Source organism: Canis lupus, chromosome 20, assembly GCF_048164855.1.
Source record: "Canis lupus baileyi chromosome 20, mCanLup2.hap1, whole genome shotgun sequence".
NCBI lineage: Eukaryota > Metazoa > Chordata > Mammalia > Carnivora > Canidae > Canis > Canis lupus.
Window position 1 is genome coordinate 41,076,514 of NC_132857.1, and position 24,843 is coordinate 41,101,356.

At 38.2% G+C, this 24,843-nt stretch overlaps 1 protein-coding gene across 12 annotated transcripts in view; it reads right to left on the reverse strand.

Annotated features, from left to right (window-relative positions):
- The window catches only part of NCKAP5 (NCK associated protein 5), a 966,791-nt gene that overhangs the window by 308,010 nt on the left and 633,938 nt on the right, over window positions 1-24,843 (reverse strand). For all 12 annotated transcript variants that reach the window (XM_072788976.1, XM_072788975.1, XM_072788977.1 and 9 more), the window contains one exon: window positions 5,539-5,626. In XM_072788976.1, the coding sequence (XP_072645077.1) occupies window positions 5,539-5,626 (88 nt within the window). The remainder of the gene's footprint in view (window positions 1-5,538; window positions 5,627-24,843) is intronic.

Genomic DNA, 24,843 nt, shown 5'->3' on the forward strand with positions numbered 1-24,843 from the left:
GGACAATGACTCAGGCACTTCTCCATGACTTCTTTACACTCCACTGTTAGGGTGATCTATTCACTCTGTTTTAAAGGGTAGGAAGGAGCTCAAACAACCCAATGAGGGTTTGTGTAACTTTGGGCAGGCTTTTCAAACCTCTCTGTGCCTCAGTTTCATCTTCTGTAAAATAAGGAAAATGATAGCATCTATTTCAAAGGGTTCTTGTGAAAATTGAGTTCCCATTTAAAATGATAGGATATGACTAGTACATAGTAGGTGCTCAGCAAGTGGTTGCCAGTTGTGGATCAGAGTACTATACATAAAGGCACCCTGTGTGGTACTCTGTGTAGACCAGGCCACACAGGTTAGCAAAGAAATGTTAAAATCTCACACTTCTAAGAACAAGAAGAAGGGATCCCTGGGTGGTGCAGCGGTTTAGCGCCTGCCTTTGGCCCAGGGCCCGATCCTGGAGACCCGGGATCGAATCCCACGTCGGGCTCCTGGTGCATGGAGCCTGCTTCTCCCTCTGCCTGTGTATGTGTATCTCTCTCTCTCTCTGTGACTATCATAAATAAATAATAATTAAAAAAAAATAAGAACAAGAAGAAGCCCTAGAAATCCTCTTTCTGTTCTGAGGGTTGTCTTTAGTCTAGCACATTTTTTATTTAGTCCATGTATAATAAAATAAATAAATAAAAATAAAATAAGCCACTATTTACAGACTAAAAAAAAACCCCATAAAAACCTAAACTTTGATCTTCTTTTGAAACATAAGGCTGTCCATCCACACTCGTGTGTTCTTCTGGGTGGGACTGCTTCCCTTAGACGAAGCAGAAACTCTCCAGTTTGCCACAGTCCCCACCACTCCCTCATGCCCTTTGGCATTAAATCACGTGTGAGTTGCAACTGCATAGTTCTCCAAAGCCAGACTTTCATTTGTTACTAAAACAAATCCTAAAAACTTTCTCTGTATTTATTTCCTTATCAAAAGTGGAAAAAGTGGCATGTAAACCCTTAGAGGACACTTGATTTTTCTCATAGCTGGCCCACTCTGGCTATTTACACTGTTTGGCCACTGTAGGCACTGTGTATGCAATCTCTTATTTAGTCCAACACCTCTTCTTCTACAAATATGAAAGACAAGGACCCCAGAGGGGTTAGGTGACCAGCTGAGGTCACAATCCATGTTAGAAGCAGGAGCTGTACTCATGTGTAGGTATTTCCCCATCATCATTGTTTCTGCTTTTGCATCCACTGTTTTCTTTCTAAATGAATTAGCTAATATGGGTTCAACCCATGTTCCATATGACAAAGCAGAGATGAGAGGAAGCCCATCAGCTGCAATAAGGAAGCACACTAGGCCACTACAGACACGAGACACTTATAAACTGGGTGACCCACTGGGAGTGGTAGGATTATCTTTTCTTAGGATGCCTGTCTTAAATACTCTTTTGAAGATTTTATTTTTAAGTAATTTCTATAGCCAACATGGGGCATGAACTCACAACCCCGAGATCAAGAGTCACATGCTCTACAGACTGAGCCAGCCATGTGCTCTCACCTGTTTTGTTTTGTCTTGTTTTTTTAATTTTTAATTTTTTTGTCTTAGATACTCTGATGGCCAAAGTAGAGGGAATAATGCTCTTGTCAAGCAATTGCTCCATTTCATTTATGCTTAATCACCGCCTTTCACGTCTAATATGTAAGATGACACATAAGAAACCCTCATTTGGGAAAGAATGAGCAGGAGAAGCAGAAGAGAAACTGCAGATGTTTCTACTTATTCAGGTTGCTTCACAGACAATCCCAGAGGTCTCCCTTTCCCCTCAGTGAAATCACACTGTCCTAGGTGTCAGGTTCAGTCCTTCCCTATGTGCACACAAAGATGTTATTTCTCTTCCTCATGTGCCTTTCCTGCAGGAGAAATGACAGGCGTGAACATTACATGGGTTATTAATTTACGTCCATTTACTCTTACTCATTTTTTTTCCTGCTTTTTGAGGCAGTGACTCTGTGAGCTGAGAATTTTAGTCTGTGCTCATTTCCTACCCCACCATCAAAGTGTCCCACAGATAACTGCTCAATTTTCTTCCCCATATCTCATTTAGGAAAGCCTATGATTTATCTCCAGTTTTACCACTGGGCATTTGCCAGAATTGAAACAGCCTTCTTTGAGACTCACTCTTAGGAATGAGGATGATAGTATCTACTTTAGAGACTGTTGATATGAACAAACGAGATCCATTTTGTGCATTTCATAAACTGTAAAGCACCAAGCATATGTGTCCTAATGATTGGATGTTATGTTAAAATCCTAGAGATATAAGATGTTCTGAGAAAGGCTGCAGGACTCAGGAAAAAGCTCATGACTCCTGGGTCCATTATAAGAGACAACAGAGACAAAAAAAAAAAAAAGCAAAATGGATTATTAAACATAACTCCTGGTCAAGAGGCACAGCCTCCAGGAAGAGCAATGTGGTAGGTCTGGTGGCATCTTCCTTTGTGTTCCCAGAACCCATCCATGCCAACTGCTATTTTGGCCCTTATCACATTAGTGCATATTTGATTATTTGCCTTCCCTCTCCTCTTCCACTCCTTAGCATCTTATAAATTGAGCTTTCCAGGAAAAAGGCCGCTGTGAGGCAGGCATCTCTGCAACTCCAGCACTTAGCTTGGTGTCTTCTAGGAAATGCCAGCCAGCTTGGTTAATGCTCCTTGACCGTGACAGACATACAACGCCTGTCCCTGCCCTCCCGCCCCCCAGAGATATCCACATCCCAACCCTGAAAATCTGTGAATATGGCACCTTACATGGCAAGGGGACTTTGTATGTGATTCAATGGAGGATCATGAGATGGGGAGATTATCCTGGATGGGCCCCATGGAATCACTGGATCCTTGTAAGAGGGAGGAAGGAAGGAGGGCCGAACTCAGAAAAGCGACACATGACAACATAACCAGAGTCTAGAGTGACATAATTTGAAGATGGGAGTTAAAAATTACAAGCCAGGGACTGCTAGAATCTGGAAAAGCTAAGGAAATCTCAGGCAAGAATGTTTCCCTTCCAGCACCATAAGTATGGACTTTTGACCTCTAGAATTATAAGAGAATAAGTCTGTGTGGATTTAAGCCACTAAGTTTGTTATAGCAGCAATAGGAAATGAAAGCACTTAGTTAAAAAGTAAATGAATAACTGTCATTTGAATGAACGAGGAAATGAACAAATAGCAAGAGCTCTAGATAAAAAGGGGAAAGACCTAGGTTCAGGTTCCAACAGCCAGGTGGCTCACCTGGGTCCCCTCGTTTAGTCTCTCCAGAATTCCTCAGGGTGATGAGCTGAGGGTATGGAGTCAGATCAGTTAGGGTGCAAGGACCTTGGAGGCTACTTCAGGCTGTGCATCTCTGGCAGTGCTCATCCTCTCTGAGCCTATGTCTACCTCTGTAAGATGGGGACAGTGACACTGCTGTGGTGGGGGCTGAATGAGCTACAATGTAGTCACATTCAGTGGGATTCTGAGTGAGGCGAATGGTCACATAAAAATGTTACTAATGTTATTTCACGCACAGACCTTGAAATCATGAAAATCCTTCAAATTAAAAAAAAGTCAAGGATTGCACAGTGGTAAAGCTGGTAAACTGTGAACCCCTGAATGGAGTGTGGTGAGTCTGCTTCAGCTGCTGAACAGAAACACCCACTGTCCTTTGAGAGAAACCATGTGAATTATGCAAGCTATAAACAATACAAATAACAAATTATGAGAGGTCTTCAGGAACACACCCCTAGAACAAAATATGACCAGCCTTTAATGCATGCAAAGCAATTAGCTTGGGCTTGGAACACAGGAAGCTATTACTCTGCTATTATTATATTAACTCAGTGATAAAAGCCTCAGAATAAACACTTCCACGATGGAAGTGTTGGGAAATGAAACAAACTCTAGCTTTCCCACGGGCCTAAGCTTTCCCTGGGCCTCTGGCTCCTGTTAGAGAAATCTCACAGTTGGAAAATCTGAGTCAGGTGTCCTAATAACACCTTATATTATGAAGCAATAAATTCCCAGCTCTTACCTGAAACACAGAATCTGGCTTGAGGGAGGTGTTAACTATGTGCTCCACCAGCATCACCACATGCATTTTGCAAACTCTCTTTTGCTCCTTTCAACCATAGTTAGACTAGGATTTGTGAGAGGACAGGGACCTTCCTCAGTCTCAATGCCACCCAGCAACACTCATCTTTCTCTTCTCTTCATTCTCATTCCTTGAACTCCCAGAGAACAAGGTTGTGCCTGGTATATACTAGAAGCTCAATAAACATCTGTTGAATGTCTAAGTGACTTTATGGATCATACAGCCCGAGTCTCTCTCCCATTTTCCAGCCAATGAGCCATAGGCCAATTAGAGCAATGACTGAAAAATCCCTTCCATGTAGCATTAATTCAAGTTAATAACTGTCTCCTCCCCAGAAAGGAGAGCTGATTTCTCAAATCCAATAGACTCAGTTATAGGAGGAAATAGTTTTAAAACACATTTTTAAAACTATATCTGTTTTTCTAAGTAGCTTCCGATTTCACAAAATGAAATCTGATGGTAAGGGTCAACGCCGCAGGCTTGACTAATAAGTGGAGGAGAGATTAGAAAGGAGAAATCAAAAGAAAAAAAGAATCTAGATCAAATAGAATGATCCTGAGGAGTTCAGGAAAAGTATAAGAGCAATAATGAAAGATTTAGTTATAACTGAAGCTTGATGTTACCCATGAGGAGGAACAGATGACTTAAATTTTTGATTCACAGGACTTTTTTAGGCTGGACAGAACCACTTCATGCAGAACCACTTAGTGGGACTTTGGGGACATCTGGGTGGCTCAGTTGGTTAAGTATTTGACTCTTGGTTTCAGCTCATGTCCAACGGGGGTCAAGAGATTGAGCCCCACATTGGGCTCCAGGATCATCATGGAGTCTGCTTGAAATTCTCTCTGCCCCTCTCCCTCTGCCACTTTTCTTTCTCTTTCTCTCACTCTCTCAAATAAATAAATATGTCTTTAAAAAAAAAAAAAACAACAGTGTGACTTTTATTACCAGATTCCTCCCAATCTTAAGGCACGTCTCTGCTTGCAATGTCCTTTCTCCTATTCCCTATCCCTCAGGACTCCAAGTGCCATCCCTTTAAAATATGCCAAGTGTCATAAGGTATGACACTCCTCAGAAAGGATGAGTCCCTCCCCTCTGTGTTCCCAGAGAATGCTGTAGATAACTCTCTTATCGCCCTGACCACAGAATACTATGATACTTTTATACATCTTTCTGTTTCACTATAAACTTACTTTTTCTACCTTCCTATAACCAAATCTACAATGTTTTTACAGTCAGAGTTCAAGAAATGAAGGAGATAAGTAAACATGTATGTGATTCCTTCAGCAGAGGTGACTGTATGGCTCTTAGTACTAGGGTCTGGACCATACTTGTTTGTTTATCTCTGGGTTAGGGAAGACAGAGCTAGAAAAATATAAGAAAAACAAGCCAACTGGAGCCCAGCCAAGAGGAAGAAACACGGCGTACCTGGTAGACCATTATATTTACAGTTTCTTCTTTTTTCTGCTCTGAAGGCCCTTGACTCTGCAGTAGATTTCGTACTGTTTCTTCCATCCTGAGAAACAAACAGACAAAATATATAAATAATTTCTTTAAAGGAGGTTCAATTAACATGGGTCTATTTTAGTTAGTAGAAATATTTCTTCAGTGTATTTTATAAGCTGATACCTGGAAATCTAAAATGTATTTTCTCTTCTCTGTCCTTCATCCCCTACATTAGGAATCCATCACAAAGTCCCTTAAAATCATTCTTCAGAATTCTTCAGAATGTCTCTGAGTTTTCTCTCTTTCTCTTTACTATTCAGGTCCCTATCCTTGGCCTCTTGCATCTGTACTCACACAGACATCTCTCAATATCCCTTTTCACTTTCAATCACTCCCTTTTAATTTGACACAATGTCACCACATTAACCTTCCTGAAATACCACTTTGATTTTTTTAAATCAATTTTCAAAATTGACAAATATTACATGAATGCATTTTCGCTGCTAACACACTGTTGTCTTTCCATGGTGGTCTTTCCATGTCAGCACACAAAGATCTACTTTATTCTTTTAAGCTACGACCTGGTATTTCATGACATGAATGCACCATAAATTATTTAATCATTCCTCTACTAATGGAACTTATATTACTTCAAGATTTTTACTCTTTCAAATAATAAACATCTTTACATATTCATGCTAGTAAACATTAATTATTATTTCTATGGGTTATATTGTAATGTATATTGTATATTATAATCCTATTTTGTCTTACATACCTACTTCCAATGCCCATCCCCCCAAAACAAACACACTCATTTCCATTTCCAGACATTGTCTCATGTTATTACTACTTCTTGAAATGTCAAACCCTTGTAATCTTCTCATTTGCAACCATCTTTCAAAATCTACTTCAAGTTTCAGTATCTAAGAGACATCTTCATTGCCCCCCCATTTCTTTGATTTTTATAGCCTTATGCTTTACATCATTCATTCTGTCACTTAAAAAATCTCCCCTTTAATGTTGATACACACACACATACACACACACACACACACACACACACACACAGTCTTCTGAAGTAAATTACAATATTTTGTATAGAACCATATCATAGATTTCTTATGTGTCTCCCTCAATTATAGATGAAGTGGGTACTCAGTAGATGCCATTATATGAATCCTTTGTTAATTCATTTTAAAAAGTATTAAGTAGTTACTCTTCCAGGCATTGCCCATATATATTCTGTGTTTGAATGACCTTGTCCTTGGGGCCCATCCATGAGGATACATGGACCACACTCTTAGAGCAGGACATCTGAACTAGATGCCCTGAACATAAAGAGTGTTCTTTCATCCAAAACCTGAGTTGGCTGTTTCTTCTAGTCCCATACTGAAGCATGTATTTTACTAGTTTAAAAGACTTGAGGGAAAGCAGGCTGATATAGCTTCTTACTTTGACTAAGAGGTCTGGCATAGCAAATTAAGGGCTCCAGGAGGCCAATGAATTCCATGAAGTGGTAAGACCATTACAGTAACTGAAGGAATATAGTTCAAAATGCCAACCCTTCTAATATGGCATAAAACTATTTAGCAGCAAGCAAGGAAACTGCAGATGATTTGAGCCAGTCCATCTCTGGACTGTAATTGGAGAAACTCTGCCTTCATGGGGGATGGCACCAAGACTTCGCTCAGGATTTCAGAAAACAGGGAACACCATCATGAGTGCTCAAAGAATGCGTTGTGACATTTATGTGAGCTACCTTCTTTGTACATCCAGCCAGGAGAGTAAAATCTGTTTCCTGTATTTTCACAAGCCTTATGTTATTAATGATAACAACAAAATTAAATAGAACTTTCAAGTTATCAAACAACTTACATCTATTAATCATTATAATGTACTTGTAAAAGATCATTACATCTATGTGGTAGTTAAGAAAGCAGAGTCACAGAAATACTAAAGGCTTACTCACAGGATCATGGTTAGTTGGGTAGGTTAGGACTAAACCATTTTTCCTGACTGTAAAAGAACAGTCTTTTCCCACTAGGCCTTATTTACATCCAGGAAATGATTTTATTATTTTTTAAAAGATTTATCTATTTATTAGACAGAGAGAGAGAATGAGAGAGAGAGAGCACAAGTGGGAAAGACGGAGAGGGAGAAAATCTGAAGCAGACTCTATACTGAGTGTGGAGCCCAATGTGGGGCTCGATCTAATGACCCCAAGATCATGATCCCAGCCAAAACCAAGAATCAGACATTTAAATGACTGCACCATCCAGGTGCCCCAGGAAATTATTTTAATTAAGAAGAGTCGGAACTCCTAAAGAAGAGTTACCTTGGTGAATATCTATGGGATGGTGAGCCCAAAAAGGCAAAACACCATATTTGACCTGGGGAAAGCTTAAGGTCTGGTAGAAAAGACAAACTAAATTCATATTAAAAAAAAGATGTGGAGAAGGCACAGATTCTGAAATATTAAATGATCAGAGCCAATTTCTAATATTTGTCTTCACTATATGAAAAAACAAAGATAATCTCTTCAATGGTAGTGGATTTTTCCATGCTGTTTTTTGAATCTACCATAAAAAATAACGATAATGGTGATGAATTGCCCAAGATCAGTCAGTTTGTGCATGACAGATCAGAGATTGGCCTCTGGTTTTCTACATATTCATCAACTCTCTTCCCATATTAGCACAGGAGTTACAGGTCTTTCTTATTTTAACACACTTTTCATTCACTTATAAACATTTGGGTTAAATGTATCCCAAATGTTAGGCTCAGTTAAAATAAAATCTTGTCTTTTTTCATAAGTTAAAATATAATTCTGTCAGTGCACATCTTACTGAATTATCTCTTCTGTATAATTAAAAGTTCTGTGCATAAGTTGCTAGATCAAAAAGAAAAACATCTACTCACCTTCCCCCATTCTTCTTGGCTTTATATAAAAAAAAAGAAGAAGAAAAAAGAGGTGGGCAGGAAGTTGTTAGATTCTCAAGCAGCCAAGACCCACAGTAATATTGTGAACATGTTTTCTGGCACTGCTTCATAATTAATTAAAACCAATTACATTTCTAAGCTGCAGCTTGGAACAGAGTTGCAAGGACCCATCCCAACCTTTGGTGAAAAATTAAGTTGTCTCATTTTTCCATAACCTTTATGAATCTGGTCATAGAGAAAATATTTTGAACTTGACGAGAAGATACTATTATCTATTCCCTGATAACAACTTCTCTTTTTTTTAAATTCTCATTTAGCAAACATCTCCATTTATTATCTTGAAAATCAAAGACTGTGAAGCATTATCCATTGTCATTTGATGCCCAATGACATTTTGCTTCATTTTATTATTTTGATAGCTAATGTGTGAAGGTTTGCATTACCAGTCTTCACACAGAACAGTTTTACAATTTGTTTTCCAAACGTGGCTAAAAATAATTCCTTTTATTTCCTGATTCCCTTTTCTAGGCTAGCTCTAGGCAGAGAGTTTCTTTTTTCTTTTTCTTTTATTTTTCTCTCTTTCATTTTTTTTAAGGGTTTAACACCACCCTTAATCAATGTCTTCCAGTTCATTCATTCTTTCTTATTTTTTTGTTTGTTTGATTGTCTGACCTGTGACTAAGTCCTTCCTTCCCCTAAATACAGGTCAAGTGTCTGTCAACTAAAAATACATAGGCCAAAATTATACTTGGAGAGGTGTAATAAGTTCATATGCATATTAAGTGAGCTATTTTTAAAAAGTTAAGCTCTACCCAACTCAGAGAAAAGAAATTAAATTCATATATGTCAACAGTGTATTTAAGATAGCACAGGTATAAATATAAGAGCTGTTGCCTTATGACATTCTAAAAACTGATCAGAACGTTAGACTTTTTGACTTGTATGATCAGACACTCAGTTTAGCATAACTTCATTTTTGACAGAAATAGAACAAAGTAAATGCAAAATAAGAAGCCACTCTCCCCTACTCAAACTGATAATTGATGGGGCTCTTTCAACTGAAAGCTCAACTGAGTCATATTTCAAGAAATATTTTAATGGGTTCTTGCTGATTAATCACGTAATACATTAGTAATAAAATTACTCAATATTCCCTCATTGTCTTTTCTGTGAGAGGTTGCAAGACCAACACTCATTCATTTCTGCCTTATTAATGACCTCTGAGTTTCTTGAGGTCAATGACTTCTGCCCTGTTTATCTCTAGCACCTGAGCATAGCTACTATTATTGGGTGGGTAGTCCATAAATTCTGAGTGAATGAATGAATTGAATAATTTCTTTAGTCATCCATCCCTGACTCCTTTTCACTTCCTCACAGACCTATATGTAAATCTAAGTTGCCAGAGAAAAACAGTGACAAATGAGAGATGCCAGCAAGACTGGAGGGTAAGTCTTAAGTTGTGACATGTGGGGCTAACATGCCAGGTTTCTGGCTATTAGCAAAACAAACCAACTATCTCCCAGAAATAACTCCTTGCTCTTTTTGTCACCTTGAATATGCAGTCCACAGCCAATACGCTTCATTTGTAGCTAATTAGCTTAGAGGGCTGAAACAGTACCCTAATGAGGCCAGGGTTCTAGATTCAGTCTAGCCTGGACACCCTCAACACCTTCGAACTTCTGGCTGACTAAACTCTGAGCAGCTTACCGCTCTCGTGCTGGGGCAGAAAGGATAGAATTATCTTAATGAACAACATATTTTGCATGACCTCCCATATCATTTGCTTTCAATTCCTTTCTCCCATTCTACTCTCATTGCTTTGCTCAACGGCACATCCTACTTCCCCATTTTAATTGCAGTGCAAAGCTTTCTTCAAGCTTAGGAGTGGAGAGAAGAGCCTACTAATTTTCAAATCTAACAGGAAACTGTTCATGCGGAAACTTTGCTGGTTTAGTACAGAGTTCCACCCAGCTGAACCAACTCGTTTCCTCAGAAAATGAGAGTTTCCTCACTTAGAAGCTAGCACATCTAAGCATGTAAGCAGGGACAATCCCCAGGTCGGCTGTGACTTTGATGTTCTTAACCTGATCTCTGCTCATCCCCGCTGCAATGGTTAGGAACAGTAAATCTACAGCAAAGATAACTGAAAACTGCCCTGAAACCGAAACTCACTCTCGATAAATGTCGGAGGGTTGGAATCTCTTATTTCTTTCCTAGATGATATATATTTTTAATTCAGCACAAATTTTGCAAGAATAATACTGTTGCCCAGAAACCAAGGTGCTCTAATTCACTCATGGGGATGCAACACCATTCATAAACAGATCGAAAGGTGCTAGTCCAATTTGAATTACTACATCATATTCACTTCAGGGCCATGTGTATGTGAGCAGAAAGCGCCATAAATTTTCTCATAGGCAGGCTGGTGCTGATCCCTCATGGGGAGCTCGCTGAATGGGGAGAGGCAGACGTGGAGAAGGCAGGGAAATGGATAGATGCGTTCAGGGGAGAAGTCCCATTCTCTGTGTGGAGTTGAAGGGAATTGCTTGAATGTTAACAAGCAAATCCAAGTGTTTTTTCCTGACAGTGGTAGAACATGGAGTTGCATTTTTGGATTCATTTGACTATTACAGAGTTCACACTCATCAAGAAAGAAAAAGAAAGAAGGAGAGTCCTATATGTGTGAGTACCAAGAAAAAATGTAGTTCAATAGCTTCCACTGTTCTGGTTAACCCTTCGAAGGCAGAGTTTGCACTAGCTCCTAAGAATCCCTAAGAAGTCTATAAAATGGGTTAATTCTCTTAGGGGAATAGAGGTTTTAATTAATGCAATAATTATTAATTATTACAATGATCATGTTTTATTATTACAAAATAGTTAGCAGTTCATATAACCACTCATGTCCAGTCTTATAAGCTCCTCTACTTAACTTCTAAATCTATCGCTGTAATGTGTCCTAATAGAATTCAGAATAATGAATTTTCACAAATAAACCCAGATTTAGTTATTTTAAAAATTTTCTTGAGCAGCCCAAAGCATGAATGTTCTTTGAGTCTGAAACAGCTCAGAAAAGACTTTGAATTGCCAAGATAAGTACTTTTAATATAAATGTATTATTTGGGGGATAGACCTTTATAGCTCAGTATTCAAATATTAGGGGAACTCTGAAGATAGCAGACAGTTCAATTTATTATTGGCCCTCAATATTTATTCCTTTAGGCCACTGTTGGTAGGAATAACAAAAAATATTTTAATATAATATGAGAATAGTCACTGAATAATTTTAATCAGAGGCTCTTCCGTTCTAGAAAACTAATGTAACAACTTGGAGCATCATTTTCCAATTTCTTAAAATAAGAATTTTACAATTTTACCTTAGTCAAACAATAATAAAAGGTGGACCAGACAACCAAGATTTCTTTCTTAATATTCACTGGGCTCTTGAAAGTTTAAATACAGCAATATAGTGATGTTACATACTCAAAATGAGGTTTGCTAGGTTTCAGACAACAAATAACATTTCTCCACAGTTGTAACAGTCTCCTCATCAGATAGTTATAATCCCAAAGAATACATCAAACAGATGATACTCTATTCTCTCATACTTCTGGACGTGTTTAGGATTTGACTAGGAGAAAATTACTAATTGAATGAAATGATTAGACTTGATTCTCATTGGAAAACTCATCTTGAATTTGATTCTCATTTTTCACACCTTAGTGAGTTTTCTTTTTTTGGATCTTGACAAGTGTTAAGTCATTAAAGCTTAGAGAGGTCAAGCCAATAATCACACTAGATCTGAATAATGTAAAAGGCAGAATGGTAAGTAACTGGTGGTAATCTGTCACTATTTGTGTGTGTGTGTATGTGTGTGTGTGTGTGTGTGTGTGTGTGTGTGTAGGGCAAAGGCAGGAAAATCCAATTGGCCATATTTGGGGTCAAACTATAGTGTTACATTTTCTGGACAAAAAAGGTACAATTATGGTAAAGAAGTGCATCATGAATCCACAAAACTGGCTTCTTGTAGCCTTATGAATGGTAATAGGCCATTCTTCACTGGGCCTGCTCTTTAAATCGCATATGTCTTGTGATGTTTGATCCACAATATTTCAGAGTGGCTTCTCTTAAATAAGCAGACATTACAAAACCACAGCACAGCCAGAGAAGTGGTATTATCAAATCCTATCCCCACCTCAAACTCCTCTGGCATAATACAGTAAGTATATCTCAGTCCCAGGTACTGTCTAAAGTAGCATAGGTAGGTCTGGGGGGAGATATTCTTACCAGCACATAGCTTAGGAAAAAGTCAAATTTTCTGATCCTTAGCTCCCTTGTCTGCAAAATGGGTATTGCATACCAGCTCTCTTTACCTTAGAGAGGTGTTATGAAGATTCAATAAGACAAAATGTTAAATGTTACATACATTGTCACTTTTCAAAATTGCGGTTTTAAAGATAGTTCTTTTAGAAATCAAGACTGTTTGAATTAGAGATCTTTAGGAAGTGATATGAGAAGCATAATGGAACAGCTTCCTTGGGAGTATCAGCTAAACAAGTTAAGACTTTACAGAGGTACCCACTCTCTTCATCTATTTTCAAAAAGTGTACAGAGATAAAGCACCTCTCCCCAGTGTTTCAGACAACAGCTTGTTAGGAGCATTACCTACTGTGTTAGTCATTATACAGTAGGTTATGCTCAAGTATTAACCCCAACAGCTTGCTGACTTAAAAAAAAAATAACTAAATTTCTTACTGACACAAGGTCTGAATACCTCAGCAGTTAACTATCCTCCATGCGTAGAGTGGTTCTATGTCCTGTTTCCCAGGCAGTCCAGTTTATACCTAGTGTGATGGCATAATTATCAATAGCATCTTTTTTATTCCAAAAGTATCCTAGTTAGATGTTAAATATTGTAATCTGTCAGTGGAATAACCCAAGTATTCAGGCTTCCCTACCTTTTCATCATGAAGCCTTCATCAGAGCTGGGGAAAGAGAAACTAAAGAATGTTGTAGGGATTTTTACTGCCTCATTCCAGAACTGTCACTTCAATGTGAACTTCACTTCAATGTGAAGGCTATTGGGCAGAACTAGTTACATGGACCAACTAACTGCTAGGGTTGATGGTAAATTTAGTTTTCTGAGAACCCAGCAATGAGAAGAGAACCAGTTACTGGTGCTAATATAATGACTTCCACACTTGGATTGTCAGAATTGAAGACATATATGGAACCACCTCTCAAAGACTGCCCACCTTGCCTGTGTGATTATACAAAACTGTCTCTAGATGACTTAGTGCCCAAACTCAACAAAGACAAGAAGCATTTTGTTGGTCTTTTCTTGTTGGGTACCACTTCTCTCTCTGCTGGGCAACTGAGCTGTCACTGCTGAAACTCTTCTCACTTCTCAGCTCGATATTGATTGTCATCTTTCTTTCATTCATGCCAAATTGATTGTCAGCCTATGCAATTAATTAGTCTTTCTGAGCATTCTGAATTATCCACAAATGTGTTCCTTCTGATGAAGGAATCTTCAAACAAACACCTTCAAAGTCTGCTTTGCTTTGAAGAACACACTATCAAGCTTCAGCATGACAGTACATAGTCATGTTTTTGATGCAGCTTATTTTATAGTAAATCTCTACCAACCAAGAAAAACAGTCTGCATGTCTACAAAATGTTTATAACCTTCCAACTTTTATTGGCAAGAAAATGGAAGAAATGGTTTCTTAGTGTTGTTAGTGGAGGCAGACATCTAATGTTTCACAACTCTTCACCCAATAGTCCTTGGTTAAAATATCATCACAACTCAAAGTATGGCAATAACAGGCATGTTTGATTCTTAGAAACTCTAAGCTGTAGAGACTTGTCAAGATTTAGCAGGTAAAAAGTGAAAACTGGGTAAAAGAAGTCAATTTAAAATCTGCTTCTATGTTAGATTAAAAACAAACAAAAAAAGGAAGCATCAGAGTAATATGACTTCCATATTTCTTCCCAGAGTAACATGACACTGGGATGTCACAAAAATGCATCTGTCAATCATCATAATAATCTGGAATTTGGATAGAGATATTTCTGCCAATTACTGTAAGAAAAAGGATATTTGCTCATTCCCTTCCATCACTATCCAAACATCCTTCAGGCTCCAGCCTAAGTCTCACCTCCTGCTTTCCCGATGACTTCCTTATTCCACTGAAAAGTATTTTCCCTGGGATATTCTGCAAAAATCACCAAGTGTTCTCATTAAAAGTTCAGATTCCCAGGTCCACCTGAGACCCTGTAAATCAGAATCTCTGGGACTGAAGGCCAGGAATCTGTATCTTTTACAAGCATATTCTAGCCTATTAACATACGTGAATCTATGTCTTACCCTCTTGTCCTCCCAAAACACTTACCCTATATTATCTGGCACTATTAAACATCATAAAAACAATTTCATGCCCAGGTTTCATAGTTTTACAATGATTTTGTTAGCTTGTTAGGGGCTCCAGTGTGTATTGCATTTCTTTTTCTTTTTTCTTTTTATTTTCTTTTTATTTTTTAAAGATTGATTGATTGATTGATTGATTGATTGATTGATTTTAGAGAGAGGGCATGCTTGAGTGTATATGCAAGTAGGGGGGAGAGATAATGGGGGAGTGAGAGAATCTCAAGCAGAATCCTCACTGAGCTTGGAGCTCAACACAAGGCTCAATCTCAGGACCCTGAGATCATGACCTGAGCCAAAAACAAGAGTCAGACACTTAACTGACTGAGTCACCCAGGCACCCTCATCTTTTTTTTTATTACCCAAATGATGCAGTGGAGTATCAATTTATCCTTGGTGAGTGGAACTTTCCTAAGTTGTGGGATTACTTCATTTGGGGTATATACAATGTTGAAAAATAGAGGGAAAAGCATATTTAGATGAAACTCATTTTAATTCCAATGGCAGAAAACTTAAAAATAATACCTTCTGTGATATGAATAATTATTCACTCATTTATTCATTCACTCATTTATCGCCTCATTCATTTATCTATCCCCTTATTTGATAATCATGCTTACGATGTGCTTTGTGCGCTAACTAGCAATTCGAGTAAAGAAAAGCTGCCAAGTGTGGGATACAAGCAGACCACCAATTACTCTACAATGTAATCAGTGCCAGAAGAAAATGTCTTGAATGTAAAGAGATATAAGAGGCTAAGAAATACTCTCTGGAGGTGCTGATGCAGGCTAAACTTTGAGAAATGAGTAGAATTTGGCTTGATGGAGAAGGGACTTTCAAACACAACTACTGATTTTGTTTGTAATTTTTACATAGTTTATAGTGAGTTTTCTTAATAAGAAGTATACTTTTTAGTTTGTATACTAGGGGCAGCTAGGTGGCTGAGTCAGTTAAGCATCTGCCTTAGGTTCAGGTCATGATCCCATGATCCTGGGGTCCTGGGATCAAGCCCTGCATTGGGCTCCCTGCTCAGCAAGGAGTCTGCTTCTCCCTCCCCCTCTGCCTGCTGCTCTGTCTGCCTATGCTTGCTCTCTATCAAACAAATAAATAAAATATTTTTTAAAGTGTGTGTGCATACTAGTCTATATATCTACTGAAAGTAAAAGTGCTCCATTTAGTTTTATATATACGTTGGCATTTTAATCAAATGCAAATCATTTTAAATCATTGTTAGCCAAATCAGTTAAGGCTCTTCCAACTGAATTACATACATTTAAAGTTACCTTCATTGATTCATAGAAGTTTATTAGCTACATTTCAAACAATGTCAACGAAGACCTCTAAGGTAATTCTTCCTCAGTGGGTACCTATTCATATTTTGAGCACTTGTCTCATTGTATTCTCTATACATATGTATTTTCTCCCAACAAGTTGGAATATTTAGGTTTCCTCCAGTATTCACAGTGTGTCCTTCTTGGCCTGGGGAGTCTATGAGAAGATAAAGAATAGCCATATCAGAATATCTGTTGCTAAGGGAAAAAAAGCTGCTCTGATAAACTAATACCAATAAACTAATACCAATAAATAAAACTGATACTAATAACTGCAAAATCCCCCAGCCACGACGTTAATATTAAATAAAAGCCGATTGTCTTCAAGTATTTCTTATCATAGATTACAAGTTTTATACAGCACTTTTATTGCACATTTCTGCCCAATGAAATAGATGTTGAAAAATACAGTGACTTTAGGCCAAAATAGTGTCCATTTATCCTTGAACTATCAATGTTACAAAATGAAAGCAAGGTTACTTGGGGGGAAAAGGGCAGAGGACCTATATATTGAAACTAAGTTCAAAAAATAAATTTTCTTTGATAAGTAAAAGCATCAAAGAAAGAACACATTTCAGACTTAGTATAAAAAAAACAGAAACTAAGCAAAGATAAACACTCAAAATCTGCCAAGTGATATGAGTTTTGAAATGCAGCTGATGAGCAACAATACTGTTCACCCTTGAACACAGGGTCTAGGGGCACTGAACCCCCCCAGCAGAGATGAAAATCCACATATAACTTTTGATTGTACATAACTTAAGTACTAATAGCTGACTGTTGACTGAAAGTCTTACAAATAACAAAACAGCCAATTAACACATATTTTGTATAGTATCATATACTGTATTCTTACAATAAAGTAAGCTAGAAAAATAATGTTATTAAGAAAATCACAAGGAAGAGAAAATACTTTTATTTTTTTAATTTTTATTTATTTATGATAGTCACAGAGAGAGAGAGAGAGAGAGAGAGAGGCAGAGACGCAGAGACACAGGCAGAGGGAGAAGCAGGCTCCATGCAGGGAGCCCGACGTGGGACTTGATCCCAAGACTCCAGAATCGCGCCCTGGGCCAAAGGCAGGCGCCAAACCGCTGCGCCACCCAGGGATCCCCAGAAAATACTTTTATAGTACTCAACTGTATCAAAAAAAAAAAAATCCATGTGCAAGCAGACCCATGTAGTTCAAACCCCTGTTGTCCAAGGGTCATCTGTGCACAATGCTGATTTACTACTAGAAAATACCATCACACAATGCATAGAAATATACAACATTAACTGTTTTTTAACTTAAAGTTGTGCTACCTTAAGATGTTCAGATCTATGGTCAAAGTCCTTTTCCCTCCATACGAACACAAGAAACTGTGCAGACCTCGGCTTCCCATCCATCCATGTGGTTTTATTGTCATATAGGGAAAGACTATAAACCCACACTAAACAAATGTCAAAAACCAAGTAATGAGCAGCACATTCAACTTTCTTCCAATCATCCTTGCCTCCCCCAGACAAAGAAGAGGAGCACACTTAATTGTGAAATGCAGAGTCTTCTCCCGGATTGAGGAGGAGAGAGAAAAGGCCCCTTCTGCAATACCTGGCTAGAATGTGGGTCCCCTAGGACTTAATTATCTCTCTCTTGTTAGGCTATAATAGGGGCTCTAAAATGATATCGCAGTTTTTCTACAGCCAAGAAATTGATTAGTAAAGTTGTGTAAATCAAATGTCAATCTTCTTTTAATGTATGAGTGTGGCCCAACCACAGTCTGCAACAGAAAGGTATCATTATCATGCAGCAGTTAATAAGTGTAGCTATTTGAGGCAGGAAGCACCTTACATATGAGGAAATTTGCATCCACACTGACTGGTAGTGTTTTTGGTGGTGCTTTATTTCCAGATTTTCTACACAGATAGATTGGATGATTACCATTCTATGAAAAACATTGTTGTCGTCCTTGCTTTGAAATACCATACTCTCTGGGGGAATTCAATATGTTCATGATCATCTGAGAGGCAATGCCAATTAGAAAATTTACAGATGTAGAGGACTCTGAGTCCTGTCTGCCATGGCTACGACTGGAACTCTGGATTCCATTCTCCCTCACGTATCCTGGACCTTTGCTTCCAATTTGCCCTTTTAGTAGGTATTATGTGTCTCTTTCCCAAGAGTTCCTATTTCATCGAACATCAAACAAATTAACATAAACTTTATCCAAATGGAAACTTCTTTTGTCCCCACTCTCCTTTTGCAATTTATCCATCATTTTTTCTCTTTACCCTTTACCACTTGTAGTTTATCTATTCTGTTTTCACATTTCCCCCCACCTAATCCATTTCAACAACGGTCTTTTATCTGACTTTTGTCCTGACCACTATGCTCAGGGAGGTTTTTTATCATCAGTAGACCTGAAATCATCACATTTAACTTTTCAGACTCTTTTGGGCTGAGCAATTTGCCTGCAATGGCCATCTCTTCCTTCTCAAAACTTCGTTCTCTGTTACCATCCTGATTATGTTGTTTAGGTGCCCTTCCTTCCTATCTGAACACTTCTCTGCTTCCTACTGACATCTCCCTCTTCCATCACCAAGGACGGACACTCCTCATGGCTAGGATCTCAGTCTTTTGTTCTCCCTCTCTTGCCTGTCTCTCTCTGTGTTCCATCTTTCTCTCTAATCTCATCTCTACCTTTTCCAAATCTAAATCTCCAAGCCTACATGTGGCTTTCCTATAGCCTACCAGACTTGCACAACTCAATGCCCCACCAGATCCTAATGCATATTTGCCAGTCACCACATCTTCTATAGACTCTCTGCCCTGTCCTGCCTTCTATTCTGGGCCCTGGGCAACCTTGCCAGCCTTTCTCATGTCTTCCCTGTTGGCTCAGCAGCAGGAAGCCTGGGAACTGCATCTTCCCAGACTGTGTTGCCAGCTTTCAGGTTTTGTGAATGAGGTGCACTCAAAATATTTTGGAAGCTGAAAGGAAGCATCTGTTTTTCCTCCCCTGCCAACAGTGGCACAGATCATGTGGGCTTGCCAGAGTTGGCTAGACTCTGCACTCCCTGTCTGTCACCTGTCTCAGAGCTACACAGCTGCTTCATCACCCACATCAGTTCACATGGTTTCTCCACTTTTGGCAGCATCAGCAACCTCCTAAGTCTGACCCATAAGCGTAGCTTGACCTTGACAGCTAATAGAGACACTCTGACTTTTGCTCCTTGAAGCTTCTGTTTTTCAGGCATGTGCTTCTGTGGATTAAATCCCTCTGCACTGCAAGTAGACTGACAGATTTATTTTCTGATTGATACTCATATCATCATCCCCAGTCACTTGGGATGAAAGGTCTGCAGCCTCTTTTCAACTGCCCCCTCCTTCCTACTACTTCTCAAGTACTGCCAATTCCTTCTTTTCAATGCCCTTCTCTTTCCTTGATCAATGTCCCTGTGTAGAACAGGCTTCATTTCCTTATCTTAAATTTCTCTGAAAATCTTCTAACTAGTTCTCCTATCTATGCAGTTTACCTAGTGAATCTTCTTTTAAGAATCATTCATACTATTTCAAAAATTTAGTTAAAAACCTTGCATGGACTCACCCTTGCTGCTTACAGGACAATGAGTGAACCATGCAGTGAGGCATTTGAAGTACCTGCTTCTTACAATGGCCTTATTTCCCCCCTTTCCTCTTCATATACTATAATGTCAGATTAAAGGTGCAGCCTTTCATGGCTATATGGAATTGATTCTTGCAATATACCCCTTGCTTTCTAGCTTCCAGACCTACTTATTATATTCCCTTCCATAATGTGACTCCCATATACCCAACAGTAGAGTTTTTCAAATATTTTAAGAATCAGCTCAAACATCACTAAAATCTACATATCCAAATGGATTCCCGGGGCACCTGGGTGGCTCAGTGGTTGAGCATCTGCCTTTGGCTCGGGTCATGATCACAGGTCCAGGGATGGAGTCCCATATCAGGCTCCCTATAGGGATCCTGCTTCTCCCTCTGCCTGTCTCTCTGTGTGTGTGTGTGCCTCTCATGAATAAATGCATAAATAAAATCTTTAAAAAATGGATTCCTGAAATATTCTGAACCTAACCTATACAGCTTATCAGACTCTTCCAATTTTTACATCTCAACAGGTATGCTGTCTCTGTGGCACATTAGAGATGCGACATAACTTTTATCTGAACTATATTCTCCAGAATAGACTTCAATCTCTGGTTTGGCAAATTGTGAAAACCAAGAAAACAAGGGACTGAGTTATTCACCATGCTTGCAATCTAGGCTAGAAATTAAGATCTGGGTGTGAAGGTCTTACTGCAATTGAAGTGCTACCTATTCAATATTTAATGCTATAGTCCAGTGAATGTCCCAAATCTCTTTGCCAAACTAGAGTTTAATCGTGACTATTGCTTAAAATTAGTGGATCATGAGATCACAAACTTTTCTCATGTATAATTTTTCCATTTCAAGACTTTCTGATTTATAGGCCAGATTCTAAATGTGTTAAAGCATATATATTAAGTTGAACAGTATGAAACTGCTGAAACTTAACCATTCTTGAGCTATAAAATGAGTTTTATATGGTTCAATCTAATAAATACTTTAAAAGGGTTTTGTCGCATAGTTACTTTTCACAACATTGTTTGTTTTATGTAATAAGGCATAATAAATGAATGCTCTTAGAAACAGATACATCTCATTGGAAAGGGTTTTAATAATAACAACAATAGCAGCAAATACTTATTATTATGCACTTACTGTATGCCATCCATCATGGTAAGAGTGTTACATAAATTATCTCTTTCTCTCTACCTTTGTTTTCTTATAATAACTCAGCCTTAATCACCATTTGATAAAAAAAAAAAAAAAAACTGTTGCTTGAAGTGCCTAAGTAACTTGATCAAGGTCACATAGTTACTAAGCAGTGAAAGAACATGAAATAAGGAAGACCTATTTTAGAGTAGCTACTCTTGACCATATCTAAAAAAAAAAAAAAAAAAGAAAAGAAAAAGAAACTATTTTTTTTCTCCTGGGTTTCTTTGTTTGTTTGTGCCCTTGGCCCCTTCTCATAATAGTAGGAAGAAGAGTGAAGAGAAATAAAACTCAAGGAATAACTCAAATGTCACCTCCTTCTCAAACAATTCCTTGTCTACTGGAGCTTTGAACTGTTTATCATATTTCTCTATACTCTTCTACCTGTTTTTCCCTTTATGTTGGGCTTAGCATATATTGCTTCCTCTCATACATCTGTATACTTATTTAAATTTCCCAATTAAATTGTAAGGCTCCAGTAGGAGAATGAGCATATCTAATATACTTCATTTCCCAGAGCAAGGGACAGTCACTTTTATTTCTATCCAAACACAATCCATCCATCCATCCAGTAATTATCAGGTGTTAACACTGCTGAGTGCAAAGAACACTAAGATAAAAGACCAGTCTCTACTCAAAAGGAAGTTAGAACTATTTCATGGGGACATGAACAAGGGTGTCAACACAATCAATGGCATAGAGAGAGAAAGAGAGAGAGACAGGGCACAGAATGCAGATTGGTGAGCCACCCAGCAGTGGGTAAGGAAGGCACTTTACAGAGAGAAATTTTAAGGAACTGATACTGTTTGGGGTAAGCGTATAGAGGTAAAGGAGGATTAGTCAATGGAAAAACTTAAGCAAGGCGTGCCTAGAAAGAGGGAACAGTGTGTAAAAGGCACAAAAGAGCTTGCATATTTGTGTCCCTGTATGCGTTTGGTTTGGTTCAGAGAGAGGAACAAACAAATGAAATAGGGAAGAAAGTTGGGAGAAAGAAAGGAAAAAGGAAGAGAATAAAATTTGCTCTTGTATTTACAAAAATGCACATGAAAGTGAAAGCAGAAAAAGAAAGAAAGAAAGAAAGAAAGAAAGAAAGAAAGAAAGAAAGAAAGAAAGAAAGAAAGAAAGAAAGAAAGAAAGAGAAAGCAGTGGTCCCATGCCAACCAATAAAACCAGATAAATTCAGAGCAACTGTCTAGGGGCCAGACTGATGTCAATTACCTCATGGCCTGGCCTATACACAAGAGATCCTGGTATGTAGGAGATAAAAGAGTCACTATGATATGAACTCTGATGATTTAGAATAGATTTGGGAAAGTTGGAACTATAGTCACACGGATACAAAAAGCTGATGAAAACAAAGATGGTCCTATTTCTACCTGCTTTGGTAATAGAAGCTCTTTAGCTGAACAGATGGTACATTTCACCGAAATCTGATGGAAACAAATCTTCACAGGCCTTCTGTATTAAGAAATAATTTAACAGCCTTCCCCAGAGGTTTGGCATGTTCTTTGTCTAAATAAAATATAATGCAAAGAAAAGTGGTCTTTTGGAATTCTTAATTAAATAGTCTCAGTGCTATAGAACAAAATGTGGTATGACTGCTATCCAAAATGAATCATAATAAAACAAGAGGAGGTTTTCCAAGTCTGGACATGTTGCTATCAACATTCTGTATAAGGAAGGATTTTATGACATTTCTTAGAACTATGCATCTGAGAGGTTCAGGAAAAGGATAGTTGACTCTGGACAACAGAACAGAACTAATGACCACATCCAAGGTGATCAGCTTCATAGGGAAGGCATATGCTTGCCTAACGAGGAAAATGTATTTTGACGGGAAACTAGGAGACACAGTAATGCAATATTTATGGATTGCAACTCAAATGAAAACACCTTTTAATATGTAATCGAATGACATAACAAATTTATAATACCTTTTCCATTTCATAAATTTGCATTGAATAATGACAAAGGGCAAGGAAACTACCCCATTGTTAACTGATTGATATGCAGCATGAAATGTGTTCAATATTTATATTCTTTCCACACCAATCTCCCATTTTTATTTATATGATCATTTCCTCACAAACATAATATGAAAAATGTCTGCAGAATTTTTATTAACAAAGTGCTAAGACAATACTGTCATGCCTATATAAAATCATCTGCTAATGTCTGATGTCAAAACCTATTTATATTATTTTTTTCCCTCCCCATGTTTTCTGAAGGCAATCATTTCCCATTAAATTAATCCTCACCACCTTCAAGGCACCTGAGCATTCTTTTGGTATTTCACATTCTTTGGGAAACCCCTGGGTATTCAGATTCATTATGGAAATTCCTAAAACCAAAGCAGGGTCAGGGTTTGGAAGTGTAATATACCTTTCTTTCCTAATGTAGAACCAGAGGGCTATGCACAAATATAGTATTTCATTTTGCAATTAAGTTCAGGTGAATTATTCAAACTTCAAAATGTGAAATATGCCATGATTACCATTATTCAAACCACAGTAATTCTCTCTCTCTCTCTCTCTCTTCTTTGAAATGGAAACATAGCTGAAGGTGCTCGATTAGTAATGAACAGAGAAAGGCATAGCATTCTTGCCTGAAGATTCTAAAGAAAAATTTTTTCTAACAGCTTAAATCTTCCTCATTTTACTAGATTGTAGAATCATTCCACTGACAAATTCATGCTTTGGGACTTTTTTGTGCAAGTTTCTCCCCTCCTCCATGCCCTCTTCTCCACATATGGAAGCAGTAACACTGAGAAAAGCTCCACGGGTTGCAGTAGAAGCTCCAGAACATAGTTTTATCATCAAAATCATACCTTCCAATGGGTACTACTTATCACCTACCACTTAATTTTGGGGGGTCATCCAAGATGGTAAAAGAAAAAAAAAAAGCAAATCAAAGTTCTTAATGGAAGGCAAGAAAGGGCAGGGTACAGAGTCTTTTCAAACCTTCCTGAGTCCTGTGACTCAAGTCCAAACTCTCTAGAATGCTCTCTTTGACCTCACATATCATACTGATTTTTTCAACCTAGCAACTCAAGTATTTGTTGTCTATAACACTATTCTATCACTCATGTCTTGTCTTCTAGTGTCCCCTACAAGTGTCCTGGGTGTGTATCCTGCTGATCTCTTAGCTCAGATAGAATTAGTCATCTACCTCTTTATTCTACCCATATTACCTGGGAGAGCACAGGGGTCCCCCACTCAGACAGCAGCTACCAATCAGGTTGTCTTAGGAAGACACATATAAGAAGCCTGAGGTTTTATGGGCACACTGCCCTGCTTTTGTTTTATTTTAGAATCAAGCTTCATCAGACTATCTGCATATTGGCTATTAAAGTGTTATCTTCCTCAAGAGACAACACATTATTTGCATGAAGATCATAATGAAGAGGCAGAAGTGTAAAATGGCACTATTATCTCTGGTTCCAGAAAGCCAGGGTTCTACTTCTACTAGATTTATTACCTCAGCATCTCGATGTCCTCACCTCCCAGAACAGGGACTTAACACATCTCATAGGAGGTGTGAAGATGACCCAAGCTTAAACCATTTAAAGCACTTAGAACTGCACAGGTACTCTAGTTGTGCATGTTATCATTTGCTCAGGGGTCTAGGACAATTAGCAAAAGCCTTCGAGAGACAGGCTTCTAAGGGTCTTTTCTAGTTTTCTTTTTCTGTGGGTATTTGGAGACAGGAAGAATACAAATCTTTAGCTACAGCAACTGAAGGGAAATTTTATCTTAAAAAGAAACCGGCTTATTGTTGGT